This window comes from Heliangelus exortis, chromosome 1 (genome assembly GCF_036169615.1).
Source record: "Heliangelus exortis chromosome 1, bHelExo1.hap1, whole genome shotgun sequence".
Taxonomy (NCBI): domain Eukaryota; kingdom Metazoa; phylum Chordata; class Aves; order Apodiformes; family Trochilidae; genus Heliangelus; species Heliangelus exortis.
In genome coordinates, this window is record NC_092422.1 from 197,594,299 (window position 1) to 197,621,825 (window position 27,527).

At 60.7% G+C, this 27,527-nt stretch overlaps 1 protein-coding gene across 1 annotated transcript in view; it reads right to left on the minus strand.

The window, feature by feature from the left end:
• The window catches only part of SBF1 (SET binding factor 1), a 55,442-nt gene that overhangs the window by 12,503 nt on the left and 15,412 nt on the right, over window positions 1-27,527 (minus strand). Inside the window, 28 exon segments of the mRNA XM_071734301.1 lie at window positions 350-557; window positions 2,245-2,384; window positions 4,419-4,496; window positions 5,399-5,574; window positions 6,152-6,279; window positions 6,680-6,875; window positions 7,008-7,081; window positions 7,271-7,443; window positions 7,924-8,183; window positions 8,355-8,513; window positions 9,359-9,427; window positions 9,524-9,673; window positions 10,138-10,250; window positions 10,489-10,693; window positions 11,380-11,478; window positions 11,632-11,760; window positions 12,800-12,913; window positions 13,679-13,756; window positions 14,081-14,194; window positions 15,113-15,221; window positions 15,803-15,935; window positions 16,667-16,772; window positions 18,083-18,106; window positions 20,404-20,514; window positions 21,995-22,138; window positions 23,225-23,362; window positions 26,453-26,511; window positions 26,514-26,537. Coding sequence (XP_071590402.1) covers window positions 350-557; window positions 2,245-2,384; window positions 4,419-4,496; window positions 5,399-5,574; window positions 6,152-6,279; window positions 6,680-6,875; window positions 7,008-7,081; window positions 7,271-7,443; window positions 7,924-8,183; window positions 8,355-8,513; window positions 9,359-9,427; window positions 9,524-9,673; window positions 10,138-10,250; window positions 10,489-10,693; window positions 11,380-11,478; window positions 11,632-11,760; window positions 12,800-12,913; window positions 13,679-13,756; window positions 14,081-14,194; window positions 15,113-15,221; window positions 15,803-15,935; window positions 16,667-16,772; window positions 18,083-18,106; window positions 20,404-20,514; window positions 21,995-22,138; window positions 23,225-23,362; window positions 26,453-26,511; window positions 26,514-26,537 — 3,511 coding nt within the window.

Genomic DNA, 27,527 nt, shown 5'->3' on the forward strand with positions numbered 1-27,527 from the left:
GGGAAATGGGTTAAAACTTGGAGAGAAAGGGGAGATTGAGGTTGGACATGGGAGGAAATTCTTGAATTTGAGGGTGCTGAGCCCCTGTCCCGGGTTTCCCAGAGAAGCTGTGGCTGCCCCATCCCTGGCTGTGTCTCAGGTCAGGTTGGATGGGGCTTGGAGCAACCTGGGCTGTGGGAGGTGTTGGACCATGCATGAGGGTTGGATCTTGATGATCTTTAAGGTGCCTTCCAATCGGAACCATTCTGCAATTCTATTATTGTCCCCATCTCCAGGCCCCATAAGCCAGGGCAGGTCCCCTGGGCAAGTTCTCCTCTCCCCCCCTCTCCCCTCCCCTCTCCTTCCTCACCTCCGGCAAATGGCGTACATGCGGTTGACGGTGGAGATGCGGAAGGGCTCGTTCTTGGAGCGGGTGAGGCTGCTGCTCAGGGTGCCCAAGCCCATCCGCTGGTAGTCCCGGCAGCAGGCTCGCTCCACCAGGTGGTTGATGGTCATCTTGTCTGAAGGTCTGATGGTGGTGGTGGGGGTCAAAGTGCTTCTGTCCATCTCTTCAGACACTGCAGGAAACAGAAAGAGTCCCCAAGGTACAGAAGGACACGGAGCTGTTGGAGCCAGCGCAGAGGAGGCCCTGGAGCTGCTGGGAGGGCTGGAGCAGCTCTGCTCTGGAGCCAGGCTGAGAGAGCTGGGGGTGTTGAGGCTGGAGAAGAGAAGGATCCCATGGGGAGACCTTAGAGCACCTTCCAGTGCCTGAAGGGGCTCCAGGAAAGCTGGGGAGGGACTTGGGACAAGGGCCTGGAGGGATGGGACCCTCCGAGGGGAAAGGGTTTCCAGCTGGGAGAGGGGAGATGGAGAGGAGATCTTGGGGAGAAATGAGGGTGGGGAGAGCCTGGGAGAGGTTTCCTGGGGAAGCTGTGGCTGGTGGGGATGTCTCAGGCCAGGTTGGATGGGGCTTGGAGCCCCCTGGGCTGGGGGAGGGGTCCCTGACCATGGCAGGGGGGGCACTGGGGGAGCATCTCCCCACCAAGCAGAAAGGATGGGACAGGAGCTCCATTCCACCACCTCCACCTGAACCAGGAGATCTCAGCTGCCCCATCCAAAGGGCTGGATCTGGGACAAGAGCCTTTACTTGGGAAGTTAAAAGCACAGAGGAGTCACCTGCCCAGGCACTGCCCTTACAACAGATTTCACTTGGTGCCTTTACAACACTCAATACCAAGAGGTGAGGAACAGCTCAACAGGGATCTGTCCACAACTGCTCCCTCACACTGATCCCAACTCCCCCCTCCTGGGAGAGGGGAAAACATGGATGAGACCTCAGATCCATCCCAGGATCTTCCATCCAGGCAAAACAATGGTCAGGTGGGGACAGCCCCTGGTGGCTTCTCTCCATGGCTTTCCTAACACTCCTTACACATTCCATGATGCCTGGAGGACAACTGATCCCAAAGGCACCTCAGCTGGACACAGTGGGTGGTGGCAATGTTTGTGGCAGACCTTGGGCTGACAAATGCTGCAAACCAGCTGGGGGGGCACCAAAAGGAGCAGGGGCCAAAAGTCCTCAGTGAACAGAAGGAAAGATCCAAAATCAGCCATGTCCAGGGTGGGACAGATTGCTTGACACAGACACTGAAACCCTAAATCCCATCCACCTGCTCTGACAGGTCTTCTCACCTGGGGAGGTTGTGCCCTTCAGTGCAGAGCACTTCTGTCCTTTCCTGTCTCTTGTCACTCTGAAACCAGCCAAGCTCTTCTCACACCTGAACTAACCCAACCCAACCCAACAAGCCTAACCCAGCCCAACACAACAAACCAAATCCAACCCAACCCAACAAGCCTAACCCACCCCAACCCAACAAACAAAACCCAATCCAACAAACCCAACCCAACCCAACAAATCCAACCCAACCCAACAAACCTAACCCAGCCCAACACAACAAACCCAACCCAACCTGCCTGGCTGCTGCTTAAATCTGTGACTTTTCACCTGAGGAGCTGAGGCCATAAGCCAAAGATCTCCCTCCTGTCTACAGGGCTCAACAGGTACTGGAAGTGTGCTGAGGTGCTGAGTGGCCACCCCAGCAGATGAGAGCTGGTGGCCCATTGAGAAGAGTGAGAGGTGACCATGGTGGCAAGTCCTCTGCACCAGGAGGGCTGAGACCTCTCCAGTTGGAAGATGCTCCTGCTCCATCCAGCAAACAGCCCTCTCCCCACAGCCCCCTTCCCTGCTCCAGGAGAGTTCCCAACCTGAGATCTCATCCTCGTTGTCCTCGGGGAAGTTCTGGCTGCTCCTCTGCTCCCAGGGGGGGGGTGTGTACTTTTTTCTTGTCACGTACTGGCGGCCAATTGTTTTCTTGGCATTTTTCACCAGGTTTTTGGAGAGTGTCCTGGAACCAGAGATGAGGCTGCTGAGGCCAGGATGCCCCCAGAGCTGTGCACAACCCAGGCCCAGCAGAGCAGCCCCTGAGGGTTAGAGACACCAACACTGTCACACCCAGAGCAAAGCAGAGACAGCAGCATCCCTCACCACTGGGTCAATGTCACTGTCACCTCAAGAGGGGAGATGTCACCCGCCAGTCCCCCAGGAGCTGATTCCTCAGCTGTGGGAGGGCATCAACCCAGAGCAGAGCCAACAACTTCCCCTGGGGTGGCTGGATGGGCAGGCTGAGCAGGTGTCCTACCCCCTAACTCAAGGGGACACCAGCCTTGTCCCCAGCCCTAACACCATCACCTCTGCAGCAGAGATCCCAGAGCCATCGAGCTGGCTGGTCCCCAAAAAGTTGGGCTCCAATTCATGGGAGGGGCCATGGGATCCACCACAGGGACATTGTCCTGGACAGAGGGGAGGCAGCTTGTGGAGAGGAACCAGCTTGATGCCATGTGAGGGACAGGGACAGGGACAGGGACAGGGCAGCTGGGCTTGGCCACTCCTGAGGGCAGCCCAGGGAACAGAGGGAGGAGACACTGAGAGAGTTGGGGGTGTTGAGGCTGGAGAAGAGAAGGATCCCATGGGGAGACCTTAGAGCACCTTCCAGTGCCTGAAGGGGCTCCAGGAAAGCTGGGGAGGGACTTGGGACAAGGGCCTGGAGGGATGGGACCCTCCGAGGGGGAAGGGTTTCCAGCTGGGAGAGGGGAGATGGAGAGGAGATCTTGGGGAGGGAGGGAGGGAGGGAGGGAGGGAGGGAGGGAGGGAGAAATTGTTTGGGGTGAGGGTGCTGAGCTTTAGAACCAGGTTGCCCAGGAAAAGAGTCTCTGCCCCATCCCTGGCAGTGTTCAAAGCCAGGTTGGATGGGACTTGGAGCAATCTGGGAGGGAGGTGTCCCTGCCCATGGCAGGGGGGTTGGAATGAGCTGAGCTTTCAGTTCTCTTCCAACCCAAACCATTCCAGGATTCTGTTTCTTGGGCAGGGAGGGAGGGAGGGAGAAATTGTTTGGGGTGAGGGTGCTGAGCCCCTGGGTGCCCAGGTTGCCCCCAGAAGCTGTGGCTGCCCCATCCCTGGAGGTGTTGAAGGTTGGAGCCCCCTGGGCTGGGGAAGGGGTTCCTGACCATGGCAGGGGTGGCACTGAAGGAGATTTAAGGTCCCTTCCCACCCAAAGCAGTCCATGATTCCGTGATTCCACAACACCTTCCAAAACACATTGGATTGGGCTGCACGGTCTGAACCGTGTCCCCACTCCAGAAGGGATTCCTGAAGGCAGGAATCATCTGCCCACCCACAGGACCTGGAGCTTCTCACCATCTCTGTGAGCCCCTGGGCTCGAAGAGGGACAAATTAAGGAGAGGTGGGACAAACCCCAGCCCAGGAAAGGGCCATTTCCAACCTGGGGTAACAGCTATGCCCATGCTGATTCCATGAAATTCACCTGATTGGAGGGGGTGGGGGGGGCACAGCAAGACCAAGAGGTTCCTCAGCAAAGCAGAGGGTGCAGGACCCCAGCTGCTCCCTGCCTTTCCCAAGGGAGGCAAACCTTGGGACCAAATAATGGGACTGCTTGTCCTGAGAACTCCTGGAGGCCTGGGATGGGAGGGATTTCTAACCCAAAGAGCAGAATTCACAGCTCCTGTGGGGTGCTGGAAGCAGATTTTGGGTGTGAGAAAGGAGATCCCACAAGTTCACAGACTTCTGAGAGCACAGACCCAGAGAAGGTCTCTGGGGGTGAGTGGTGCAGGCACAGCTCCCTCCTGGGATCCACCAGCCAGCCCTGGAGCACCGGGATCACCGGGATCACCGGGCTCCAAAGGCCACGGTGGGAATCTGCAGCCCAAACCTGGAGGTCACCATCAGCCTGGAGAAGGACATTCCCCAAGCCACCAGCCCAGGCCACGTGCAGAGCAAGAAGAAGAAATCCCTGGAGCAGTGAAGGCTGCAGCCTGAGCCAACGCCACCTCGCAAGCTCCCGCCCAGGGTGAAGGCATCTTACGTGGTTGAGTGGCCAAGGTGCCCGAGGGACAGGACCCCCACTGCCAGGCCCTGGAAGATATCGGTCACCTGCTGGGAGCTGAGTCACAAACACGAGAGGCTTAGAGACCAGGGCACCCCCAGCACCCCCAGGAGCAGCCACCAGCACCACAGCCTGGACCAGCACAAACCCCAGAGCAGCCGTGGGGACCAGGACAGGGCAGCACCACACATGGAGCTTCAGCACTGAGGGGGAACTCTGACAACCAGACGGACACTGAGGGGCTGGAGAGTGTCCAGAGAGGGGAATGGAGCTGGGGAAGGGGCTGGAGAGCAAGGAGAAGGTCTGGAGAAGTTGTGAGGAGCAGCTGAGGGCCCTGGGGGTGTTGATCCTGGAGCAGAGGAGGCTGAGGGGAGACCTTCTGGCTCTCTGCAACCCCCTGAGAGGAGGTTGGAGCCAGGGGGGGTCGGGCTCTGCTCCCAAGGAACAAGGGATGGGACAAGAGGAACTTTTGGCACAACTCAAGTGGTGCCAGGGGAGGTTTAGGTTGGAGCTGGGGAAGAATTTCTCCCTGGAAAGGGTTGTCAGGGCCTGGCCCAGGCTGCCCAGGGCAGGGCTGGAGTCCCCATCATCCCTGGGGGGGTTTCAGACCCTGGGGATGTGGGGATGAGGGACATGGGGTGGGGGAATGTTGGACTCCATGACCCCAAAGGGCTTTTCCAACCAGAAGGATTCTCAGGGTGTGCCACAGAAGCAAAGCCCCTGTGCTCCTCTGCATGGGGCTGGGGTGTGCAGCGTGTCCCCACCCCCCAAAAGAAGAAACCAAACCATCAGAGATTTGGGAGGTCTGAGGCTCAGGGACGCCCAGCTCAGCACCCTGTGCCCCAGCTCTCCCCAAGAGACCCTCACTCAGTGGGATGGGCTGGAGGAGAGAGAGGAGAAGCCCCACACGTCCCTGGAAAGGGTGAAGAGAATCCCTTGGTGTGTCCCAGGCACAGTACCTGAGTGAGGGGTTCTTCTCCTTGGCCTTGGGCTGCATGGCTTGCTTGGGGGACTGCCCCACGGTGAAGGCGAAGGTGCCGCGCACGTGCTGGGGGTAGCGCAGTTTGTGCAGGTGCTTCCTGAAGACCTCGGCGCTGTCAGAAGCCACCTCCTCATCGAAGGCAATCTTCAGCAGCTGCAGGAGGAGCCTGGGTCAGGGTCTGAGCAGCACGGGGGGCTGGGAAGGGCTCGGAGCACCCTGGGCTGGTGGGAGGTGTCCCATGGCAGGGGTGGCACTGGATGGGCTATAGGGTCCCTTCAAACCCAAACCTTTCCACGGTGCTGTGAACCATCTGCTCCTTCCTCTGGAACAGGGGCTCTGTCCCCTCATAGCATTGTCACCTCCTACAGAGGCTGTCTTTGGTCCCCTCAGCAAAACTGCCACCCAGAGCATAGAATCATAGAATGGTTGGAAGGTTACAAATCCTCCAGTGCCCCCCCTGCCATGCTCAGGGACCCCTCCCCCAGCCCAGGGGGCTCCAAGCCCCATCCAACCTTCAACCCCTCCAGGGATGGGGCAGCCACAGCTTCTGGGGGCAACCTGGGCACCCAGGGGCTCAGCACCCTCACACTAAAAGATGTTTTTCACATCAGCCCCAGCAGTGGCTCATCCCAAGGGATGGTGTCACCCCTGGCCATGTCCTTGCTGGGTCCCAGAGCAATCTGCTCCTCAGGTGAGGCAGGAGCAGCCCACACCCCCCCGGTGGTCCTACCTGGAATGTGCAGGAGCGCAGCTGCAATCCCTCCTGGATGAACTGATCCACCTGGGCCTGGATGTTGATCTTCTTCTCTTTGGTCAGCGAGGCGATGGGGAAGGACCGGATCACCACCTGCTCCCCCACTGGGCACAAGGATGGGCACAGGTCAGACACAGCACGAGGCCAGGACATGCTGGACACCAGGGCATCACCACGGAGAGTCCCGTGGGGTAAAGCCAGCAGCAACAGGCCAGGAACTCCAGCCAGCCCACGGAGGATTGGAGATGATGCTTGGGGTGGCCAGGAGTCACCACGGCCACCACCTTCCAACAGAGGGGCACACAAGGTGGGCAGCAAGAGCAACCACCTCCTCTCACACACCAGGAGCAACCACCAAGCTCGGGGTGGTTGGAGCAGCCCCCAGCAGGACCCAGAGGTGGCTGCTCACACAGCCAGGGCCCAGAGCAGCAGCTCCTGCAGGCACCTTCTCCTCAGGCACCCCAACCCCTGCAGAGAGCAGATGGGGGGCAGAGGGACCCTTACCCAGGGGGTCGGTGGGAGTGCCTTTGAAGATGATGCGGTAAGTGGTGAGGAAGATGGCTCCTTCTGCAGGGAGCAGGGGAGGGCCCCCAATGCTGCCCCCAGCAGCTTCTTCTCTCCCGTCAGGCATGAGGTACACACGGAGCCCTTCCATCACACACTCCTCACCCACCAGCAGGTTGGGCCGCAGCAGCTTTGGCTACGGGGATGAAGAGCAGAAGTTCAGGCTCATGCAGATCGTGGGAAAGGGACCTGGCAGCCCCACAGGGCACCAGGACCTCCCCCCGCCCCCCACGACCTCCTCCCCCCACCCCCTATGGTAGGTCCAAACCTTCTGGATGGGAGGAAGCCTCTTGCTCTCCCTGTGCACGGCATCCAGCGTCTCGATGTGCATCTGCACGATGTCTGGGGACAAACGGGACATCAGTGACCACGAGCAGGACCTGCCAACCCCCCAGGGCTGTCAACACCCCCTCTAGCACCTTCTCCTGGCCTGCACACTGCTTCCTGCAGAACCAGCTCCTCAGCAGACCCCAGGGTGATCTGGAAGGATCCCCCCAGCCCCCATCCCAGCGCTGCTGCATGGTGCCTCACCAGGGATCATCACGTGCAGCCCCTTCAGGTGCTCGTTGGTGACTCCACTCTCTGTGCAGACCTTGTCCACAAACCGGTTGATGAACCTCACCACGTAGTTGGCCACATCAGAGCTCTCTGCATCCTCAAACCCACTTTCTGTGTCGTAGCTCTCTGCCACGCTGCCAGCGATGCTGCCGGGCAGGAGCAGAGTTAACCCAGAACATCTCTTCCCTTCTGGAGCCCATGCCAGGCAGAGCTCAGGAGAGCTTCAACCCTTGGTATGAACTCAAGAAAAATCCCACCCTTGGTATGAACCCAAGAAAAATCCCACCCTTGGTATGAACCCAAGAGAAATCCCACCCTTGGTATGGCCCCAGGAGAGCTCCCACCCTTGGTATCAACCCAAGAAAAATCCCACCCTTGGTATGGCCCCAGGAGAGCTCCCACCCTTGGTATCAACCCAAGAGAAAACCCAACCCTGGGTATGGCCCCAGGAGAGCTCCCACCCTTGGTATGAACCCAAGAGAAATCCCACCCCTGGTATGGCCCAGGAGAGCTCCCACCCTTGGTATGAAACACCCCTGGGCACCACCTCAGTGGTGTCTGAATGCCCCCAGTGCCAGGCAAGGGGCTGCTGTCCCCAGGTGAGGTGTGCCTGGTGTCCCTGGTACCTGTTGGTGACAAAGCTGTTGCTGACACTCTCCACATCCCCCAGCCCTGAGGAGCGCAGCAGGCGGCTCTTGCTGGTGTCGAGGGGCAGCAGGAGGTAGCTCATGCGGTTGGCGTAGTGGATGGCCTGGCTGAACACTGTGCTCTCCTCCTTCTGGATCAGCTCCTGCTGCTTCTCTCTGCTCATGGTGGGCCACAGCCTCAGCTGCTCTGATGCTATCTCCAAGGCAGATTTGGCTTCCTGAGGCCCCTCCGTGCTCTCCTGAAGGAGGTGGAAGGAGACGTCCGTTGCGTGGAGAGGAGGCTTCCCAGCCCTCACCCCGCTGCTCCCACAGAAATCACCCAGAACCAGGACCCTTCAGGTGGTTCATCATCTTCATCAGCCCATGGACCTCCGCAGGGAGCTGCTTCTGCTCTGTCCCCACCTCCTCACCTCCTCTGCATGGTTCTCCTCGTTGTTGTCCAGGTACAGGGCTCGGATGTGGTTCTGCACATCACAGTAGAACATGGCCTCCCAGAACTGGATGTTGGTCCACACCACGTGCTCCTGCACACAGCTGTAGGCAAACTGGGTGATGCCCGGGCTCAGTTTCTGAGGAAGCAGAAGGTGGAAGAGAAACACAGAATGGTTTGGGCTGGGAAAGACCTTTCAGGTCCCAGCACTGCCAAGGCCACCATCCCCACCCCATGTCCCTCATCCCCACATCCCCAGGGCTCAGCCTGGGCCAGGGCCTGACCATTCTTTCAGAAGAATCACAGAGTAATTGTCACAGTTGGAAAAGCCCTCTAAGATCACCGTGTCCAACTGTCAACATCCCCCCCAATAAAATACAAGTATCAGTATCTGTGTCACGCACCAGAGCATGTCCTCAAGTGCCTCATCTACACATTTTTTAAATCCCTCCAGGGATGGTGACTCCACCACCTCCCTGGGCAGCCCATTCCAACACCCGACTGCTCTCTCAGTAAAGAAATTCTCCCTCAGATCTGCTCTAAACCTCCCCTGGTGCAACTTCAGGCCAGTTCCTCTGGCCCTGTCATTGTTCACTTGAGAGCCCAGGCCAGCACCCACCTCCCTACAACCTCCTTTCACGGAGCTGTAGAGAGCAATGAGGTCTCCTCTCAGCCTCCTCTTCTCCAAACTGAACATTCCCAATTCCCTCAGCCTCTCCAGACCCTTCCCCAGCTTGGTTGCCCTTCTCTGAACTGGCTCCAGCCCCTCAATGTCTTCTTGCAGTGAGGGGCCCAGACCTGACCCCAGCACTCGAGGTGAGCGAGGTCTCACCAGTGCCCAGCACAGGGGCACCATCACTGCCCTTCTCCTGATGGCCACACCATCCCTGACACCACCTGGGCACACTGCTGGCAAGGGATTGTTCCTCACATCCAATCTACATCCTGGGGGTGGTTCTGGGGGGGAGGACACCGCAGACTCACTCGGCAGAAGGCAGTGACCAGGGGCAGGAGGGCAGCGGCGACCCCGTGCTCGTCCATGGCCGTGCAGTCCTGGGGAGGGGAGCAGAGGGCGAGAGCTCAGAGCCACTGCCTCCCACCAGACAAGCTCCTACCTGGGAGGAGACATGGTCCCCAGCCCTGTCCCACCTGCAAGCAGCAGTTCATCATCCGGATGATGAAGTCGAACTGCTGGTGGTCCAGCACTGCCCGGTTCTGCTGCACGTGGAGGTTCAGCTCCTGGGTCAGGCAGTGCCGGGCCGCTCGGCCCTTCATGGCGCGCAGCACGGCGGGGAAGAGCTGCAGAGGAGAGGGGAGGTCACGGTGTGGAAACGTGGGAGCCAGTGCAGCTCTGGGTCAGATGGTGAGGCCAAGGGCAGCCCACAACGAGGTGCAGGAGGAGCTCCAGCATCTGCCCGGGTTGGCTGCCACCAGGGTGTAGCACCACTTGGATTTGGAGGCAGAGCAGAACCCCCTGTCTGGCAACCTGGAGACCAGCCTGGGAGGTCCCCCGCCCAGTTATCTCCATGGGACAGACCCTGGGGACACCAGGAGATGCAATAATTGGGCTAAGCTGGTGCGGTGGAGGGTCAGGCAAAAGCCCAGGGACACAAGAAGGAGAAAGGGTGGCAGGAGGGGAGCAGAGCTGCTCAGCAGAGGTGTGGGCAGGGGCAGGGAATGTCTTCTCCAGCCTGCCACAGGGCTGAGGCAGGGCAACCCCCTGTCCTGCTCCCAGCCACCACCTCCTCAGGATCCACTCTCACCTTTTTGGCTTCTAACATCTTGTTCTCAAAGACGTAGGAGATGCAGTTCCTCACCACCTCCAGGCGCCGCGCGCTGTTGGCCAGGGCGTTGCCGTTGCGCTCCATGATGGCAGCTGGGGAGAGAAGCACCCACCTCAGCTCCTCTGGGCTGCACCCCGGCTGGGAGAGACGGGTGCTCGTGTGGGAAGAACACCACGGGGTCTTCAGACACCCCAAGAGACCTCAGGGAGCTCCAAGCAGCTCGAGGGGCAGCAGGTGACAGGGACAGAGCTGCTGCTTCTCCGCTGTGCCCTGAGGGGAGCACAGGAGCAGGAGGGGCAGGGCTGAGCTCCCAGGCAGGGTCCCACATACCTATGGGGGGTCCTGATGGCACCATGCACTTCTTCTCAGCCCTGACAGCAGGAGGGGCTGTCTGCAGCTTGGCAGTGGCCTGGTCAATGATCCACTGCACCGTCCCCTCGTCCAGCCGGGGAAAAGGCTTCTGGTGGAGGCGCAGGTGAGAGCCTTCCGTGGGCCTCTGCACCTTGTGCATGGTCACCGCGGGGTACGGGTTCTCCTGGGGCAGCAAGGAGTTTCCTGTCAGTCCTCTGGACTCTCCAGGGCACTGAGGAGACCTTCAGCAGCCTCTCCTACCCCAAGGCCCAACGCTCCCCCAGCCAGTCCCAACCACCCCAGGAACCTGCAGCCCCGAGGCTCCTACAGCTGCTGCTCTGCTCTCAGGACTCTGCTGTCCCACCTTGGGCCAAGCCCTGGAGCAAAGCCTGGAGTGCCTGATGCCCAGGGCACCTGAGTGAGGACCTGCTGATCTTGGAGGGCCTTTCCAACCTTAATCCTAGAATGGTTTGGGTTGGAAGGTTCCAACCCTTCCACATCAGCAAGAATTAGGGAGAGGCTCAGGGCAGGGCAGACACTTATGGGACCATGAGCAGGAACCTGGCCTTGCATGACAGAGTGGGGTGGGATGGGATGGGATGGGATGGGATGGGATGGGATGGGATGGGATGGTGCAGAGGCTCCTGTAAGACCTGGAGGGAGGACAGAAACCCTCAATGCACTCACTCTGAGCAGTTTCCCCCTCTCCTGCACTTGACTCTCCAGGACTCACAGACTCAATGGAGCTGGAAAGAAGTCTCTGGAGACCACCTAATCCTGCTAGAGCAGGACAGCCCGGAGCACATTATACAGGACAGTGTCCAGGCAGGTCCTGAACAGCTCCAGAAAAGGAGACTTCCCCACACTCACGTTTTTGTAGAGTTTCTCTGCCAGCTCCTTGATGTGCCTCAGGATTTTCTGCTTGTTCCCCTCCTCCGCCCGCATCCGCTTCACTTCATAAGCCACCAGCTGGGAGGGAGGGAACAGGAGGGGTGAGAGGAGGATCCCACCACAGCCCCCTGCACCACACTGCAGCCCCAGTGTTGGGACAGACCCCAAGGGAAGAGCTGAGGATGTGGTGGGGGTCAGGGCAGGGGGATGAGGGTCTCAGACTGTCCTCACCTCATCAAAGAGGTCGATGGAGCGGTACGGGGCCCCCCGCTCGGTGACAAAGCCAGCAAAGGCCATGCCCTCCAGCACCTTGGTGAGGAAGTCATCCTCCATCAGCCCCCTCTGCCCCAGGAAGGCTGCCTGGGAGAGGGAGAGAGGTGATCAGCACTGCCCTGGCACGGGGTGACACCTGGGGGGACACTGCTGGGGTCCCCAGCAGCAGAAGGACACGGAGCTGTTGGAGCCAGTGCAGAGGAGGCCCTGGAGCTGCTGGGAGGGCTGGAGCAGCTCTGCTCTGGAGCCAGGCTGAGAGAGTTGGGGGTGTTGAGGCTGGAGAAGAGAAGGATCCCATGGGGAGACCTTAGAGCACCTTCCAGTGCCTGAAGGGGCTCCAGGAAAGCTGGGGAGGGACTTGGGACAAGGGCCTGGAGGGATGGGATGAGCAGGAAGGGTCTAAGTGAAATTCAGGCTGTTTTGGAGCAGGCAGAGCTGCTGCCTGCAGTGCCCTTATCCAAGGGAAGCCCAGGAAGGTGTGGGCAGCAGGCAGGGCCATGTCTGTGCTCCCAAGGAGCAAGGGATGGGACAAGAGGAACTTTTGGCCTCAAAGTGTGCCAGGGGAGGTTTAGGTTGGAGATTAGAGGAAAATTCTTCACTTATAAGGTAATTAAACAGTTTAACAGGATGCCAAGGGTGGTGATTAAAACACCATCCCTGGAGGGGTTTCAGAGCCCTGGAGATGTGGGGATGAGGGACATGGGGTGGGGATGGGGGAATGTTGGAGTCCATGATCCCAAAGGGCTTTTCCACCCAGAAGGACTCTGTGCTTGGGTGATTCTAAGGCAGACTCTGTGTCCTTCCTCTCCCCAGATCTGATCAGAATCCCCAGCTCCAGGCCAGGACGTGAGGATCACCCTTGGTGAGCCTCCAAGGTCACGGGGCCAAGAGCTGCAGCAGGGGTGCCCAGAGAGGGCCAGGCAGAGGAAAGCAGAGCCTGAGCCACAAGCCCTGGAGATGGGCAAGGACAAGGAGGGGATGAGGGGGCAGAGCTCATTGCTGGAAACACTCAAGTTTCTTCTAGAAACAGCTGCATTTGTGCAGGGCTTTTTGTGACTGACTCCTCCCACGCCCAGAGGGAACCCAGGCTGCAGCCCCCTGCGGGTGCCGGTACCGGTTCTGGTACCTTGTGGAACCGGATGACGGGCTCGGGATGGATGCGGATGATGTGCAGACACCAGCGGTACCCCTGCAGCAGCTGGGCAAACAAACGGAGGAAAACAGCACGGATCTCCTTGTCCTGGGGAGAGCAACGGCAGCCGGGTCACTCGTGGGCACGGGGTGGGCGTGGGGTGGGCATGGGGTGAGCATGGGGTGGTCACTGGGTCAGCATGGGGTGGGCACTGGGTGGTCACTGGGTGGTCACTGGGTGGGTATGGGGTGGGCACTGGGTGGGCATGGGGTGATTACTGGGTGGGCACTGGGTGGGCACTGGGTGGGCATGAGGTGATTATTGGGTGGTCACTGGGTGGTCACTGGGCGGGTATGGGGTGGGCATGGGGTGATTACTGGGTGGGCACTGGGTGGTCACTGGGTGGGTATGGGGTGGGCACTGGGTGGGCACTGGGTGGGCACTGGGTGGGCATGGCAGGGACAGGAATGGGGACAACTCTCAGGCAGCACAGGGGTGAGGGTATCAGTCCAGGTGTCTGCCTCCAGCCCCTGCCCACTGGTGGGCTACTGCAGTGGCACTGCTGGCCCCCAGGCCACCGGGTGTCCCCGTGTCCTGGCAGGACCCTGCTGTACTCTGGCCATCCCTGTGTCCATCCTCCCCACCCCAAGAAACGGGGTGTCCAGCAGGACCAGGCTGCCCAGGGCAGGGCTGGAGTCCCCATCATCCCTGAGGGGGTTTCAGAGCCCTGGGGATGTGGGGATGAGGGACATGGGGTGGGGGTGGCCCTGGCAGTGCTGGGGTGACCATCAAAGGTCTTTTCCAACCAAAAATACTCCAGGGTTCTAGCACTGCAGCCCCCCAGGGGGCCCCCTCCCTCCCTGCCCCACTCACCTGCATCTTGAGAGATGAGGCAGAAATGGTTGAGGGGGGGAAGGCAAGATCTGCCACCTCCAGCTCCGGGTCCAAGACCTGCACAGGAGACACAGAGTCAGGAGCAGGAGCTGAGGTGTGGAGCTGTGTGGTGTGGCCATGGGCTCCCCAGGAACACACCAAGAGCTCTCCAGGAAAAAAAACCAACAGCTCATCAGGAACACATCAAGAGTTCTCCATAAACACACCAAGAGGCCATCAGGATGGGGAAAGGGCTGCTGTGACACAGTTGGCAGGACCCCCAGACATGGACCTCTGCTCTCAGAGGAGTCCCCTCTGCTCCCTTCCCAGCTCCCCTCAGAGTCCTGTGTCATTCCCAAGGTGCTGTCACCCCCTGGCTGGAGGGAAGGTGGCAGAACTTACCATGGAGAGAGCTTCCCGGGTCTGCTGGAGCAGAGGTTCAGGGAGCAGGGAGATGTGGACACACTCAGGGACATTGACTGTCCCACCATCCAGGTCTGCGATAACAACATCCAGCTGGAAGAGGGAGGAGAGGGGAGAGACCTCAGAGCACCTTCCAGTGCCTGAAGGGGCTCCAGGAAAGCTGGGGAGGGACTTGGGACAAGGGCCTGGAGGGATGGGACCCTCCGAGGGGGAAGGGTTTCCAGCTGGGAGAGGGGAGATGGAGAGGAGATCTTGGGCAGGGAGGGAGGGAGGGAGGGAGAAAGAAATTGTTTGGGGTGAGGGTGCTGAGCCCCTGGGTGCCCAGGTTGCCCCCAGAAGCTGTGGCTGCCCCATCCCTGGAGGGGTTGAAGGTTGGATGGGGCTTGGAGCCCCCTGGGCTGGGGGAGGGGTCCCTGCATTGTCCCCTTGGGACTGGAGGAGCTTTAAGGTCCCCTCCAACCCAAACCCTTCCAGGATTCCATGCTCAGTCAGGGAGCATTAATTAGGGTTCCCTCATCCCTGGAAGCTTTTGTGGACACCTTGGATGGGGTTTGGAGCCCCCTGGGCTGGGGGAGGTGTCCCTGCCCATGGCGGGAGGGCACTGGGGGAGCTTTAAGGTCCCTCGAACCCATTCCACTCTGGGATTCTGTGATTCTATGGACCTGGTAGGGGAGGGACATGGCACTGCTCAGCTGGAACCTGCTGTGACTTTGTGGCATCCAAGCCCCTGATGGGTGAGATGTGAAACACTGACCCCTCCTAACCCATCCTGTTCCATCCTGTGGGACCCCAACAGCACAGCAGAGCTGCCTGGAGACACCTTCCAGTCCAGGTCAGGCTCACTGCACACCCTCAGGAGAACTCCTGCAGGAGCAGAGCACAGGAAGGCTCTGCCCTGGGGACCCTCAGGACAGCATCTGCTGCCATCTGGGACTGCTGGCACACCACCTCCTGGGCTGTCCTTGGACATTTGTGCTCCCTGCAGAAGGGATGGGGCACACAGTGTCTCACCAGCTCCTGTGTCTCTGACTGGAAGATGGAGTGGACCCCGATGATGAAGGGTGTGGGTGTGCTCAGAACCTCCAGGAGCTGTGCAGGCAAGATGGGCACGTAGGTGAAACTGCAACCAAAAGGAGGAGCATCACAGCACTGCAGCCAGCAGAGCCCTGCAGCTGCCCAGGAAATGATCTCCCTGCCAGGGGAGGTGGGGTGGTGGTCCCCAGGTGCCATGTCCTGGCACTCCCAGCCCTGCAGGATGTGCCCTACAGCTGCCCAAGGTTTTTGAGGGATCCTGGACACTGACCACGGTCACTCAGCCTGGAGAAGAGAAGGCTGCAATGGGGAGACCTCAGAGCACCTTCCAGTGCCTGAAGGGGCTCCAGGAAAGCTGGGGAGGGACTTGGGACAAGGGCCTGGAGGGATGGGACCCTCCGAGGGGGAAGGGTTTCCAGCTGGGAGAGGGGAGATGGAGAGGAGATCTTGGGCAGGGAGGGAGGGAGAAATTGTTTGGGGTGAGGGTGCTGAGCCCCTGGGTGCCCAGGGTGCCCCCAGAAGCTGTGGCTGCCCCATCCCTGGCAGTGTCTCAGGCCGGGCTCCATACTGGTCATACTGGTTACAGAGCTGGGAGGCAGTGAGGGTGGCAGCAGGGGCTGGTCAGGCAGCTGTGGGTGAGGGGCTGGAGTGGGGCTGGGGGCTCCTCACCTGTACTTGAGGGGGAACATGAGGGCGAGCAGGGCCCGGCAGGCATCGGTCAGGCGCTGGTAACTGCTGGAGAGGAAGAGGATCTTGTGCTCAGTCAGGGCTGCACAGAAGAGGTACAGGACATTGGTGATGCCTGAGGAGAGCAGAGGAGACAGGACACAGACACATCAGTCCCCTCTGGCACCCACTTGAGACCAACAAACCCCTCCCAGGCTGGAACCCACTCCCAGCTCCATCTTCTGCACAACAGGAGAGTTCAACAACCCCCTGAGGAGCCAGGGCTGAGTCCCAGCAGCACAGAGCAAGGAGAAGGTCTGGAGAAGTTGTGAGGAGCAGCTGAGGGCCCTGGGGGTGTTGATCTGGAGCAGAGGAGGCTGAGGGGAGACCTTCTGGCTCTCTGCAACCCCCTGAGAGGAGGTTGGAGCCAGGGGGGGTCGGGCTCTGCTCCCAAGGAACAAGGGATGGGACAAGAGGAACTTTTGGCACAACTCAAGTGGTGCCAGGGGAGGTTTAGGTTGGAGCTGGGGAAGAATTTCTCCCTGGAAAGGGTTGTCAGGGCCTGGCCCAGGCTGCCCAGGGCAGGGCTGGAGTCCCCATCATCCCTGGGGGGGTTTCAGAGCCTGGGGATGTGGGGATGAGGGACATGGGGCAGTGGGGGTGGCCCTGGCCATGCCTGGTTAACAGTTGGACTCCATGGTCTTAGAGGGCTTTTCCAACACGTGTGATTCCATCATTCCATTTCCTCAGCTTGGCCTGAGGTGGATGAGCAGGAGGAGAGCCCCGAGGTGGTAGAGCAGGCTCAGGAGCAGCCTGGATGGGTTTGGGACAGGATCCTTGGGGCAGGAGGTTGGGGACAGTTCTCACCCAGCTGTCGGAAGAGCAGGGCCACGCTGCAGCTGCTGACGGGCAGGGAGTCATTGATGGGGGTCTGGATCACCTGCCTGTCCCCTGCCCCCAGAGAGATCGTCCTCTGCAAGAGAAAACTCAGGTCACCACCAGCCAGGGCTGAGGAAAGCTCTGAGGACAAGCCAGCCCCTCTCCCCCCATGCACAGGGCCACCATGCCCTGGGACAGTGTCCCCCCCCTCCTCCAGCAGCACGGCCCGAGGAGGAACACCCGTGGTGTGCTCAGCCAGGACACAGCTGAGGGACACAGGGACCCTCTGAATGCCCCCTGGTCCTGTGGGCACCAGGGCTGGCTGAAGGTGGCCACAAGCCCCAGACTCAAATTGTGAGGCAGTAACTGAGAGATGTCCAGGACAGGGAGGGGAAGAGATCACCTGAGCCACCCGGGAGGTCTCATCACTTCTGCCCCAACACCACAACACCACACAACACCACGACACCACACAAGCTGCTTCCCAGACCTGAGCTCATTCCCCATGGCACAGGGAAGTTCACATGTCCCCAGCCCCCCTCCAGGCTCTGGGGGGGCTGGAGCAGGACCAGGTCACTGACTGCTCAGCTTCTCCTCCTTCTCCCCCTCTCCAGGGAAAGGTCTGCTCTGCACCAGCAGCTCTGGCCACAACCCCCCCTCACCCAGCCCCTCCACAGCTCACAGCACCACAGCAGCTCAGAGATCTGGTGCTGACCACTGAGGTCCTGGCAAAGCAGGACAAATCCCCTGAGCTGCTCTCCCAGACCAGAGCACCATGAGGTATCACCAGGGGTTGGGCTGGGAGAGACCATAAATCCCCCCAGAGCCACCACTGCCATGGGCAGGGACCCCTCCCCCAGCCCAGGGGGCTCCAAGCCCCATCCAACCTTCAACCCCTCCAGGGATGGGGCAGCCACAGCTTCTGGGGGCAACCTGGGCACCCAGGGGCTCAGCACCCTCACCCCAAACAATTTCTCCCTCCCTCCCTGCCCAAGATCTCCTCTCCATCTCCCCTCTCCCAGCTGGAAACCCTTCCCCCTCGCAGGGTCCCATCCCTCCAGGCCCTTGTCCCAAGTCCCTCCCCAGCTTTCCTGGAGCCCCTTCAGGCACTGGAAGGTGCTCTAAGGTCTCCCCATTGCAGCCTTCTCTTCTCCAGCCTCAACACCCCCAACTCTCTCCTCCTGGCTCCAGAGCAGAGCTGCTCCAGCCCTCCCAGCAGCTCCAGGGCCTCCTCTGGACACGTTCACCCTCACACCACACAGAACACACTCAATGCTCCCCAGCTCCACCACAGGGGCAGAACCCATCCTGGAGCCCCAGCACAGCACATTCCGTGCCCCCCCCCAGCAATTAGCCAGGGGGGTAACGAGGAGGCAGAGCCCAGGGGAGGGGGGGTGTCCGTACCGCTGCGGCGTCCTCCGGGTCAGGCTGAGATGGGGACAGACAGAGACAGTTAGAGACACCCTGACCCATGGACAGCTCAGGGGGACAGCAGGGAGAGCTCTTGGGTGGGGTGACAGACACACAGACAGACAGACACACAGACAGACAGACACACAGACAGACAGACAGACACAGAGACAGAGACAGAAAGCAACAGGGACCACGCTGGAGGAAGAGTGTTTGGAGACAGCAGTAGGAGAGGTGAAGGACAGGGAGAAGGGAGAATCCAGCCCTGAAGCACAGCACCCATTCCCAGGGCACAGGGAGGGCAGCAGCACCTCTGCCAAAGCAGACCCAGCCTGGTCCTGCAGCCTCTCCCAGAACCGGCTGGAAGGGAACAGAACCGGGCAGAACCTGCAGGACCATCCCAGGATGCTGGCACAGTCACAGCCCCCCCCACGTTCTGCTCCTGGAGCTCTTGGGTATAAAAATGGACTCAAGTTGTGCCAGGGGAGGTTTAGGTTGGAGCTGGGGAAGAATTTCTCCCTGGAAAGGGTTGTCAGGGCCTGGCCCAGGCTGCCCAGGGCAGGGCTGGAGTCCCCATCATCCCTGGGGGGGTTCCAAAAGCGTGTGGAGGTGGCACCTGGGGACACAGCTGAGTTGGCACAGAGGGGCTGGGCTGATGGCTGCAGCTGGTGACCTTAAAGGTCTCCAACCCCCCTCCTATGGTGTGCTCACCCCTCTCCTGCACACACCAAGACTGGCACCGGGCCCTCCTCCAGGACCTGCTCCAGGTCATCAGAGGAAGCCCCAGGGGCATCAGTCCTGCCCAGCAGAAAGAGCTCACCCAAAAAGCCAGCACAGCCCCGGGGTGAAGGCAGCAGCTTCCCCACCAGGTCATGGCCCACAGGGCTGGGAGGTTTCTCCAGGCACCATTGACCTGGAGACCAAAGCACCAAAGGCTCCAGGCACCAAAGACCTGGAGCACCAAAGAATGCCAGGGAATGGGAGGGATTTTCTGCTGGGGGCTCAGCTGGATGTGAAGCCACTGCAGGAGACAAAGGCAGCTCCACAGCTTTGGTATGGACCAAAAACTGCTGCCCCATCCCTGGATGTGGCTTGGAGTAACCTGGGCTGGTGGGAGGTTCCCTTGTCCGTGCAGGAGGTTGGAACCTGATGAGCTGCAAGGTCCCTCCAACCCAAACCCTTCCCTGACTCCAAGAGTCAGCACAGCTCCTGGGGGCTGCACTGCTGCCTCCCCACACCTCCTGCCAGAGGCTCCAGCTGGGCTCTCACCACTTCTGTCACCTCCAAACCTCCAGTTGGCCCCTCTGGTCCCAGAGCAGTGAGATGGAACCCCTGGAGCAGGAGCAGAGGGGAGCAGAGGGGGCAGGCAAGGCACTGGGGTTGTCTCTGGTGGCCTCAGCTCCAGGCATGAGTGGGGCCTTTGCTCCTCATCCTGTCCCTCAGATGCCAGCCACACAGAGCCACAAGCCAGGGCCTTGAGGAGTCACCTCCAAGCTGCTCCTCTGGCAGACACTGGCCCTGCCTGGCCTGTCTCCCTGGCTTGTCCCCTCTCATGGATGAGCAGGAGGCTCTGGAGCAGCTCTCCAGGCCATCAGAGAGGCCTGGGTGGAGGAGCAGAACCTCCCTGGTGCAGGAAGGAGCAGGGATGGTGGCAGCTGGTTGCACAAACCCACGGGTGACCACACAAGCTGAGCCACTGGGTGGTCACTCCTGGAGGGAGCAAGGAGCCAGGACCAAGCTGCCCAGGCAGGCAAGCTGGAGCCAAGCCAAGCAGGGAGGTGGGGACACACAGAGCCTGGAGTGATGGGTGCCAACGGGAAGAGGGGAAGACTAAACTACATCTTAGGAAGAAATTTTCACCACAATGAGAGTGGTGAAACACATCCCAAGAGGTGGGAGATGCCCCATCCCTGGCGGTGCCTCAGGCCAGGCTGGATGGGGCTTGGAGCACCCTGGGCTGGTGGGAGGGGTTGGAATGAGATGAGCTTTAAGGACCCTTCCAACCCAAAGCATTCCATGTTTCCAGGACTATGGAATCGTGCCACGTCCTTCTCAGCTGATCCAGGAGCTGAGTGTTCCCACATCCCAGGGCTTTGGTTCCCACCCTGAGTCTCTGGGACAGGCAGTGCCCACGCTGGCCAAGCAGCAGCAGCTCAGCACCTGAGCAGCCCCAGTCCCACCAGTCCCACCAGTCCCACCAGTCCCACCAGCACAGCAAACCCCAACGGGGCAAGCAGGAGGTCCCTGCTCCAGCCAGAGCCACCTGGGAGGCAGGAGCAGGGAGAGGGGAGAGGGGGATGGGGGGGGACACCCACCTGGGCTCCCCCAGTGATGGGGATGGTGCAGGTCAGGAGGTTCCCAATGATGTTCTCCAGGGACACACTCAGCCCATCCACATAGATGGTGTAGATCAAGCCCAGGCTGTTCTGCAGAGGGAAGCAGAGCAGGGTGAGCAGGGGGCACCAGGGGGCTGGAGCAGTGTCACCTGGGGGCTGCCAGCACTTGTCACCAGCCTGGCACAGACAGCTCTTGGGTGCAGTGCTCCAGAGCCCTCAGAGGGAGTCCTGCTCAGCAGGGAGGGGGCTGAGCACCTCCTCAGCTTGACTGCAACCACCAGCACCTCCCAGAGCAACACCCACCCACCCACCCACCCACCAGCCCCCTCCCCAGGGCTGTCCCCTGGGCCAGAGCTCAGCAGAAGAAGCACAGAAGAGGTTCAGACACTCTGTGGGAAGAGGTGACTGATCCCAGCTGGACCTCTCCAGCACCCCCAAGCACTCCCACTCCCTGGGAACTTGCAGCAAACATCACAAAAAACATAAAATCACCAAACTCCAGAGTGGTCTGAGTGTGGAGAGACCATAAATCTCCCCCAGTGCCCCCCCTGCCATGGGCAGGGACACCTCCCCCAGCCCAGGGGGCTTCAAGCCCATCCAAGGTGTCCATGAAAGCTTCCAGGGATGAGGGAACCCTAATTAATGCTCCTTGACTCAATGAGCATGGAATCCTGGAAGGGTTTGGGTTGGAGGGGACCTTAAAGCTCCTCCAGTCCCAAGGGGACAATGCAGGGACCCCTCCCCCAGCCCAGGGGGCTCCAAGCCCCATCCAACCTTCAACCCCTCCAGGGATGGGGCAGCCACAGCTTCTGGGGGCAACCTGGGCACCCAGGGGCTCAGCACCCTCACCCCAAACAATTTCTCCCTCCCTCCCTGCCCAAGATCTCCTCTCCATCTCCCCTCTCCCAGCTGGAAACCCTTCCCCCTCGCAGGGTCCCATCCCTCCAGGCCCTTGTCCCAAGTCCCTCCCCAGCTTTCCTGGAGCCCCTTCAGGCACTGGAAGGTGCTCTAAGGTCTCCCCATGGGATCCTTCTCTTCTCCAGCCTCAACACCCCCAACTCTCTCCTCCTGGCTCCAGAGCAGAGCTGCTCCAGTCCCTGGCAGCAAGAGGGGACAAAGGGGACAAAGGAAGGACAGAGCCTGTCCTGATGGGACCACTGCCCAGCTCCAGCCCCAGCACCCTAAGGGTGGGTGGGTTCCTCCTGCAGCCCCAGGGAGCAGTGGAGCAGCAGATGCAGGGTCTGGGGGGCCTGCCCACCCCCTGCCCCCCCCAGGTCCCCTGCACCTCCTGGGGCAGGGCCCTGGCAGAGCTCCCTGGGGGGGTGGGAAGGGGCTGTTCCTCACAGGTTCTCTATTTCCCTCAAGAGAAATGGGTGAGGGCCCCAGGTCCTGGCCTGGCCACCTCCTGGGGGTGCTGATCAGCACCCAGCAGCCCGGGGCTCAGCTCTGCCCCAGGGGATGCTGTGCCAGCTCCTCCTGGTTGCCCCCAGAGCTGGGAGATCTCTCCTGACATGTGTTCCCTCTCCCTCCCCAGAAGGTCCCTGCTCTTCCCACCACCTTTTGGACTTACCCTGAAGACCTCTGGGTGGTCCAGTCGTGACACCAGCACCAAACTCTTGGGAGCAAAGAGCTGTGCAGGTTGGACAGGAGATGAGGGCTCTGCTCCCTCCTCCTCCTCCTCCTTGCCCTCACCATTCCTGGGGTGGCTCTGAGGCTGTGGGGGCAGAATCACAGAAAGTCTTTGGCTGGAAGACACCTTCAACCATCCAACCTCTGAGCAGCACTGTGAGCTCACCACTAAGCCATGTCCCTGAGGACCATGTCCACAGGATGTTTAAACACCTCAGGCTTGGTGCCCCCACTACTGCCCTGGGCAGAGAATTCCAGACACCCACCAGCCAGGGAGGAAGAGGAGGAGGAGAAGGAGGAGGAGGAGGAGGAGGACGAGGACGAGGAGGACGAGGATGAGGATGATGATGATGATGAGGAGGAGGAGGAGGAGGACGAGGACGAGGACGAGGACGAGGAGGAGGAGGAGGACGAGGAGGAGGACGAGGAGGAGGACGAGGAGGAGGACGAGGAGGAGGACGAGGAGGAGGAGGAGGAGCGAGGACGAGGACGAGGACGAGGAGGACGAGGAGGAGGACGAGGAGGAGGACGAGGAGGAGACGAGGAGGACGAGGAGGAGGAGGAGGAGGACGAGGACGAGGACGAGGAGGACGAGACGAGAGGACGAGGACGAGGAGGACGAGGACGAGGAGGATGAGAAGGAGGAGGAGGAGGACGAGGAGGACGAGGAGGAGGACGAGGAGGACGAGGAGGACGAGGACAAGGACGAGGAGGAGAACGAGGAGGAGGAAGACGAGGAAGATGAGGAAGATGAGGACAAGGACGAGGAGGAGGACGAGGACGACGAGAGGAGGAGGAGGAGAGGAGGACGAGAGGACGATGATGATGAGGAGGAGGAGGAGGAGGACAAGGAGGAGGAGGAGGAGGAGGATGATGATGATGAGGAGGACGAGGAGGAGGACGAGGAGGAGGAAGGACGAGGAGGACGAGGAGGACGAGGAGGAGGATGAGGAGGACGAGGATGATGATGAGGAGGAGGACGAGGAGGACAAGGAGGAGGATAAGCAGGATGAGGAGGAGGAGGAGGAGGGGGAGGATAAACAGGAGGAGGAGGAGGAGGAGGGGGAGGAGCAGGAGGAAGCAGGAGGGAAGCAGGAGGGAAGCAGGAGTCCGAAGCCAGCCAGATGCCTCCTGGGTGCTGCCCAGCCCTGGCACCCCAGGCCCCCCCTACCTGGGTGCTGTCCAGGGCCTCCCAGAAGGTGAAGCAGGCGCAGTAGTGCCGCTCGGAGTTGATGTCGGTCAGCACGGCCACGAAGAAGGTCGGGGGGTTCCTCTGGGGGAAGAGCTGCCACCCACTGGGCTGGCAGAACTGTGGGACAGAGCAGGGGACACCGGTCAGGGGGGACCTCCCAGACAGCTGCCCCGGCACAGGGGAGCACCCAGAGCCCCCCCCCTGTGCAGGAGGGTTTGGGATGGCAGTGCCTGTCCTGCTGTGCTGACCCCGAGGCTGCAGCTCCACCACCCCTGCCCAGTCCCCAAACCCTTGTGAGGAGGAGTGTGTCCTGCCAGCCCTGCTCCCACTGCTGCACACACACCAGCCCTGCAGCCCCATCCCAGGCCTTCCCCAACATCCCAGGGAGGACTCTGCAAGGAGCTGACCCCTGATGTCCTCCTGATCATGACCCCAACAGAGCTGGGGGCAGGACAACACAGGGAGCCACCAGAGCCCCAGCAGAGCCCCACCAAAGTCCACCAGAGCCCCAGCAGAGCCCCACCAGAGCCCCACAGAGTCCCACCAGAGCCCCACCAGAGTCCCACCAGAGTCCCACCAGAGTCCCAGGAGCAGAGCAGGAGCTCCCCAGGGAGCTGACAGCAGCCCCAACCTCCTGAGCCTGCCCAAAGTGCCACCCAGGGTGGGCTCCAGCTGCCGACCTCGTGTCCCTCGAGCTGATGGGTTGGTGAAGATGGGAACAGACTGAGGAGGTTCTGCTCAGCAGAGGTCACATCCTGCAAGGTCCCTTCCTGCCCAAACCCCTCCCTGGCTGCAGCTTCCAGCAGCTCTGGGCAGCAGGAGGGCACTGGGAGATGGGCTCCCTGCATGGTGTCACCCACAGCAACATCCCAAGGTTCTCCTGCTTGCTCCAGGGCCTGGAGATCCTGATCCTGATCCTGATCCTGCTCCTGCCCCCCCTCAGGCCGGGGGGCACCCACTGGGACCCACCACGGGGTGGGGGGCTGGGAGGGGGGGACAGGACTATGGAAACATCTGCTGGGGAAAGATCTTTGGGATCATGGAGTCCAACGTGAACCCAGCACTGCCCAAGGCCACCCCCGGCCCGTGTCTCTCAGCACCACATCCCCAGGGCTCTGCAGCCCTCCAGGGATGGGGATCTTGGAGGCTGCTGCCACAGAGCCAACGTCCTCCCCTGAGTCCCCTCAGAATGTGGAGTTTGTGTCTGGGGATGGGGCCCACTGGGGCAGAAGCTGAAAATTCCACCTCCCTGCACACACCACAAAACCTTCTCAAAAAACCCCAAAGCAGCCCCCAAAGCAGTGACTGAGGGGTAACCTACAGCCCAACCCCCAGTGGGGTCCATCCCATTTCTGGAGGTGCTGTGGTTCTGTCCCCATGTGCCACGCACCCAGGGCCACCCAGCTCCCACCAGGACAAGGCTCAAGGCTCCAATAGTTGACATTCCAGGGATTTTTTGGCTGGAGAGTTTGACCCCTGGATGGAAAGCAGCTTCCCTCCTTCCTGGGACAGTTCCCAAGTCCCCCCCTCAGACATCAGGAAAGATGAAGCAGACAAAAACATCTCCTGATGCCTCCCAGAACATGGAAAGCCCAAAATGGGGCTGGAGGCAGAGTGGGCACGGGGGAGGAGCTGGATGGTGGCCCCAGGGGGTGGCCACAGTGGCCACAAAGGGCTGGTCCAGATGGAACTGCTGAGGCTGAGCACCCAGCACAGGGCAGCAACTCTCTCAGCCTGGCTCCAGCCCTCCCAGCAGCTCCAGAGCCTCCTCTGGACATTTATCCCAGCTGGATCCTGACCAGCCCCAACCACCACTCACTGGGAAGTTCCCTGGCACCAGCACACACAGGGTGATGAGCTGAGCAACAGCTCTGGACAAAGCTTGGAATGGGTCAGAACTGAGCTGGCTGGTGAGCAGGGATGGGTGCAGATCAGGAATCAGCAGGAGCTGTGCCAGCATCCTGCTCAGCACCCAGCACAGACCCCAGCACAGACCCCAGTGTGTGGTGCCCACTGCCCAGCACACTGCTCCTGAAGGAAAGAGTTCCCAAGGGCAGGGTCATCCCTCAGCAAAGCCCAGGGGGCCATGGAGCAGAATCCCCTGCCCAAAGCATCCCCTTAATGCCTGACACCCCCTGGCAAGTCCTGGGGACAGTGGGGGGACAGTTCTGTGCTGGGCTCTGTCCCAAGGAACAAGGGATGGGACAAGAGGAACTTTTGGCACAACTCAAGTGGTGCCAGGGGAGGTTTAGGTTGGAGCTGGGGAAGAATTTCTCCCTGGAAAGGGTTGTCAGGGCCTGGCCCAGGCTGCCCAGGGCAGGGCTGGAGTCCCCCATCATCCCTGGGGGGGTTTCAGAGCCTGGGATGTGGGGATGAGGACATGGGGTGGGAATGTGGACTCCATGACCCCAAAGGCTTTTCCATCCAAACTGATGGTGTGACCCCATGACACCTTCCAGCACAACAAAGGTCCTCACAAGACCTGGAGAGTTGGGTGAGGAGAGTCCCAGTGCCATGAAGGAACTTGTAAATCCTCCTCTATCTCTGGGTTTTGTACTGCCCTGGAATTCAGCTGGGGGAGGGGGTGAGCAGCTGAGATGGGGGCTCAGTTTTGGGTGTGAAAGGGTACTGGAGACCAGCAGCCCCAACCTGCTTCCCTTCAACATCAGCAGAGCTCCAGCTCCTCCCTCTGGGCCCCTTTGCAGCACCACGGGACAGGGAGATGGGGCTGGGAAGCTCACTCCAATTCCAAACTGCAGAACACTCCTGTTCCCCTCCCTTGGCCCACCATGGTTGGTTTGTGGGGCACCCACGCAGGGCCTGAGTGTGTCCCACACCTTCTGCCCCTCACCCAGCAACCTCCAACGTGTCCAGAGGGCTGAGGCAGGGATCCAACACCTCCTGGATGGGGGAATGCAGGGAAGCAGAGCCAGGAGGGGAACAGGAGGATGGGGAAGAGCTTTGGGAAAGGATCTACCACGGGCAGAGCTCTGCACAGGTGACAGGGACACTGATGGTGACAGAGATGTCAATAGTGCCACAACAGCCACCCCTGGGGTCATCTGAGGTTCTCCAGAGATTCTTGAGGTTCTCCAGAGCTGGAGCTGTGTCTAGGGGGGTGCTGGTGGGAACCCCCCCGTGTGTGTCACAGTGCCACAGTGTCACCTGCCCCGCAGTGTCCCCAGGCCCAGGCACAGCAGACTCAACCAGCTCGATGCCCTGGGGGAAGGGGTTGTCCTCCCAGTCCTTCTCTGGGAACCGCTGAGGATCTGTCCCTGTCCATCCCCGCTCCCTGCAGAGACAAGAGGAGGGTCAGAGGAGTGACAGCACATTGGGGACACCCGGGGACACCCCAGGGATACCCCGGGACCTGTCTGTCCCCTCTACAAGCACAGCCCAAGGGTGACAGCAGGGAGCAAACAGCTCCCAGCCTCCTGATCTCCAGCGGCACCGGGAGGAGCAAGAGGCCCCGGCCCAGCTCCGGTTCCCTTCCGGGTGCTCTGACCCAAAGTCACACACAGGGATCCTGCAACCCAACTCCCTGCTCCCTGCCTGCCACCCCCACTGCCATTGTCCCCAGACAATGCCACCAGGCTGCTGCCTTTTGCTTTTGGCATTCAGAGCCTGCAGGGCTGGGGAAGGGCTTCAGCACTGCCCGTAGTCCTGCAGGGAACTGTGGAATTGTTCTGGGTGGAAAAGACCTTTGGGATCCTAGAGCCCAACATTCCCACAATCCCCACTGCCCATGTCCCTCATCCCCACATCCCCAGGCTCTGAAACCCCCCCAGGGATGATGGGGACTCCAGCCCTGCCATGGGCAGCCTGGCCAGGCCCTGACAACCCTTTCCAGGGAGAAATTCTTCCCCAGCTCCAACCTAAACCTCCCCTGGCACCACTTGAGTTGGGCCAAAAGTTCCTCTTGCCCATCCCTTGTTCCTTGGAGCAGAGCCCGACCCCCCCTGCTCCAACCTCCTCTCAGGGGGTTGCAGAGAGCCAGAAGGTCTCCCTCATCCTCCTCTGCTCCAGGATCAGCACCCCCAGGGCCCTCAGCTGCTCCTCACAACTTCTCCAGACCTTCTCCTTGCTCTCCAGCCCTTTCCCCAGCTCCATTCCCTTCTCTGGACACTCTCCAGCCCCTCAATCTCCTTCTGCTCCTGAGGGGCCCAGAACTGACCCAGGATTGGGGGTGCAGCCTCAGCAGTGCCCAGCACAGGGGATGATCCCTGCCCTGCTCCTGCTGCCCACCCCACTGCTGGTCCCAGCCAGGATGCTGGTGGCCACC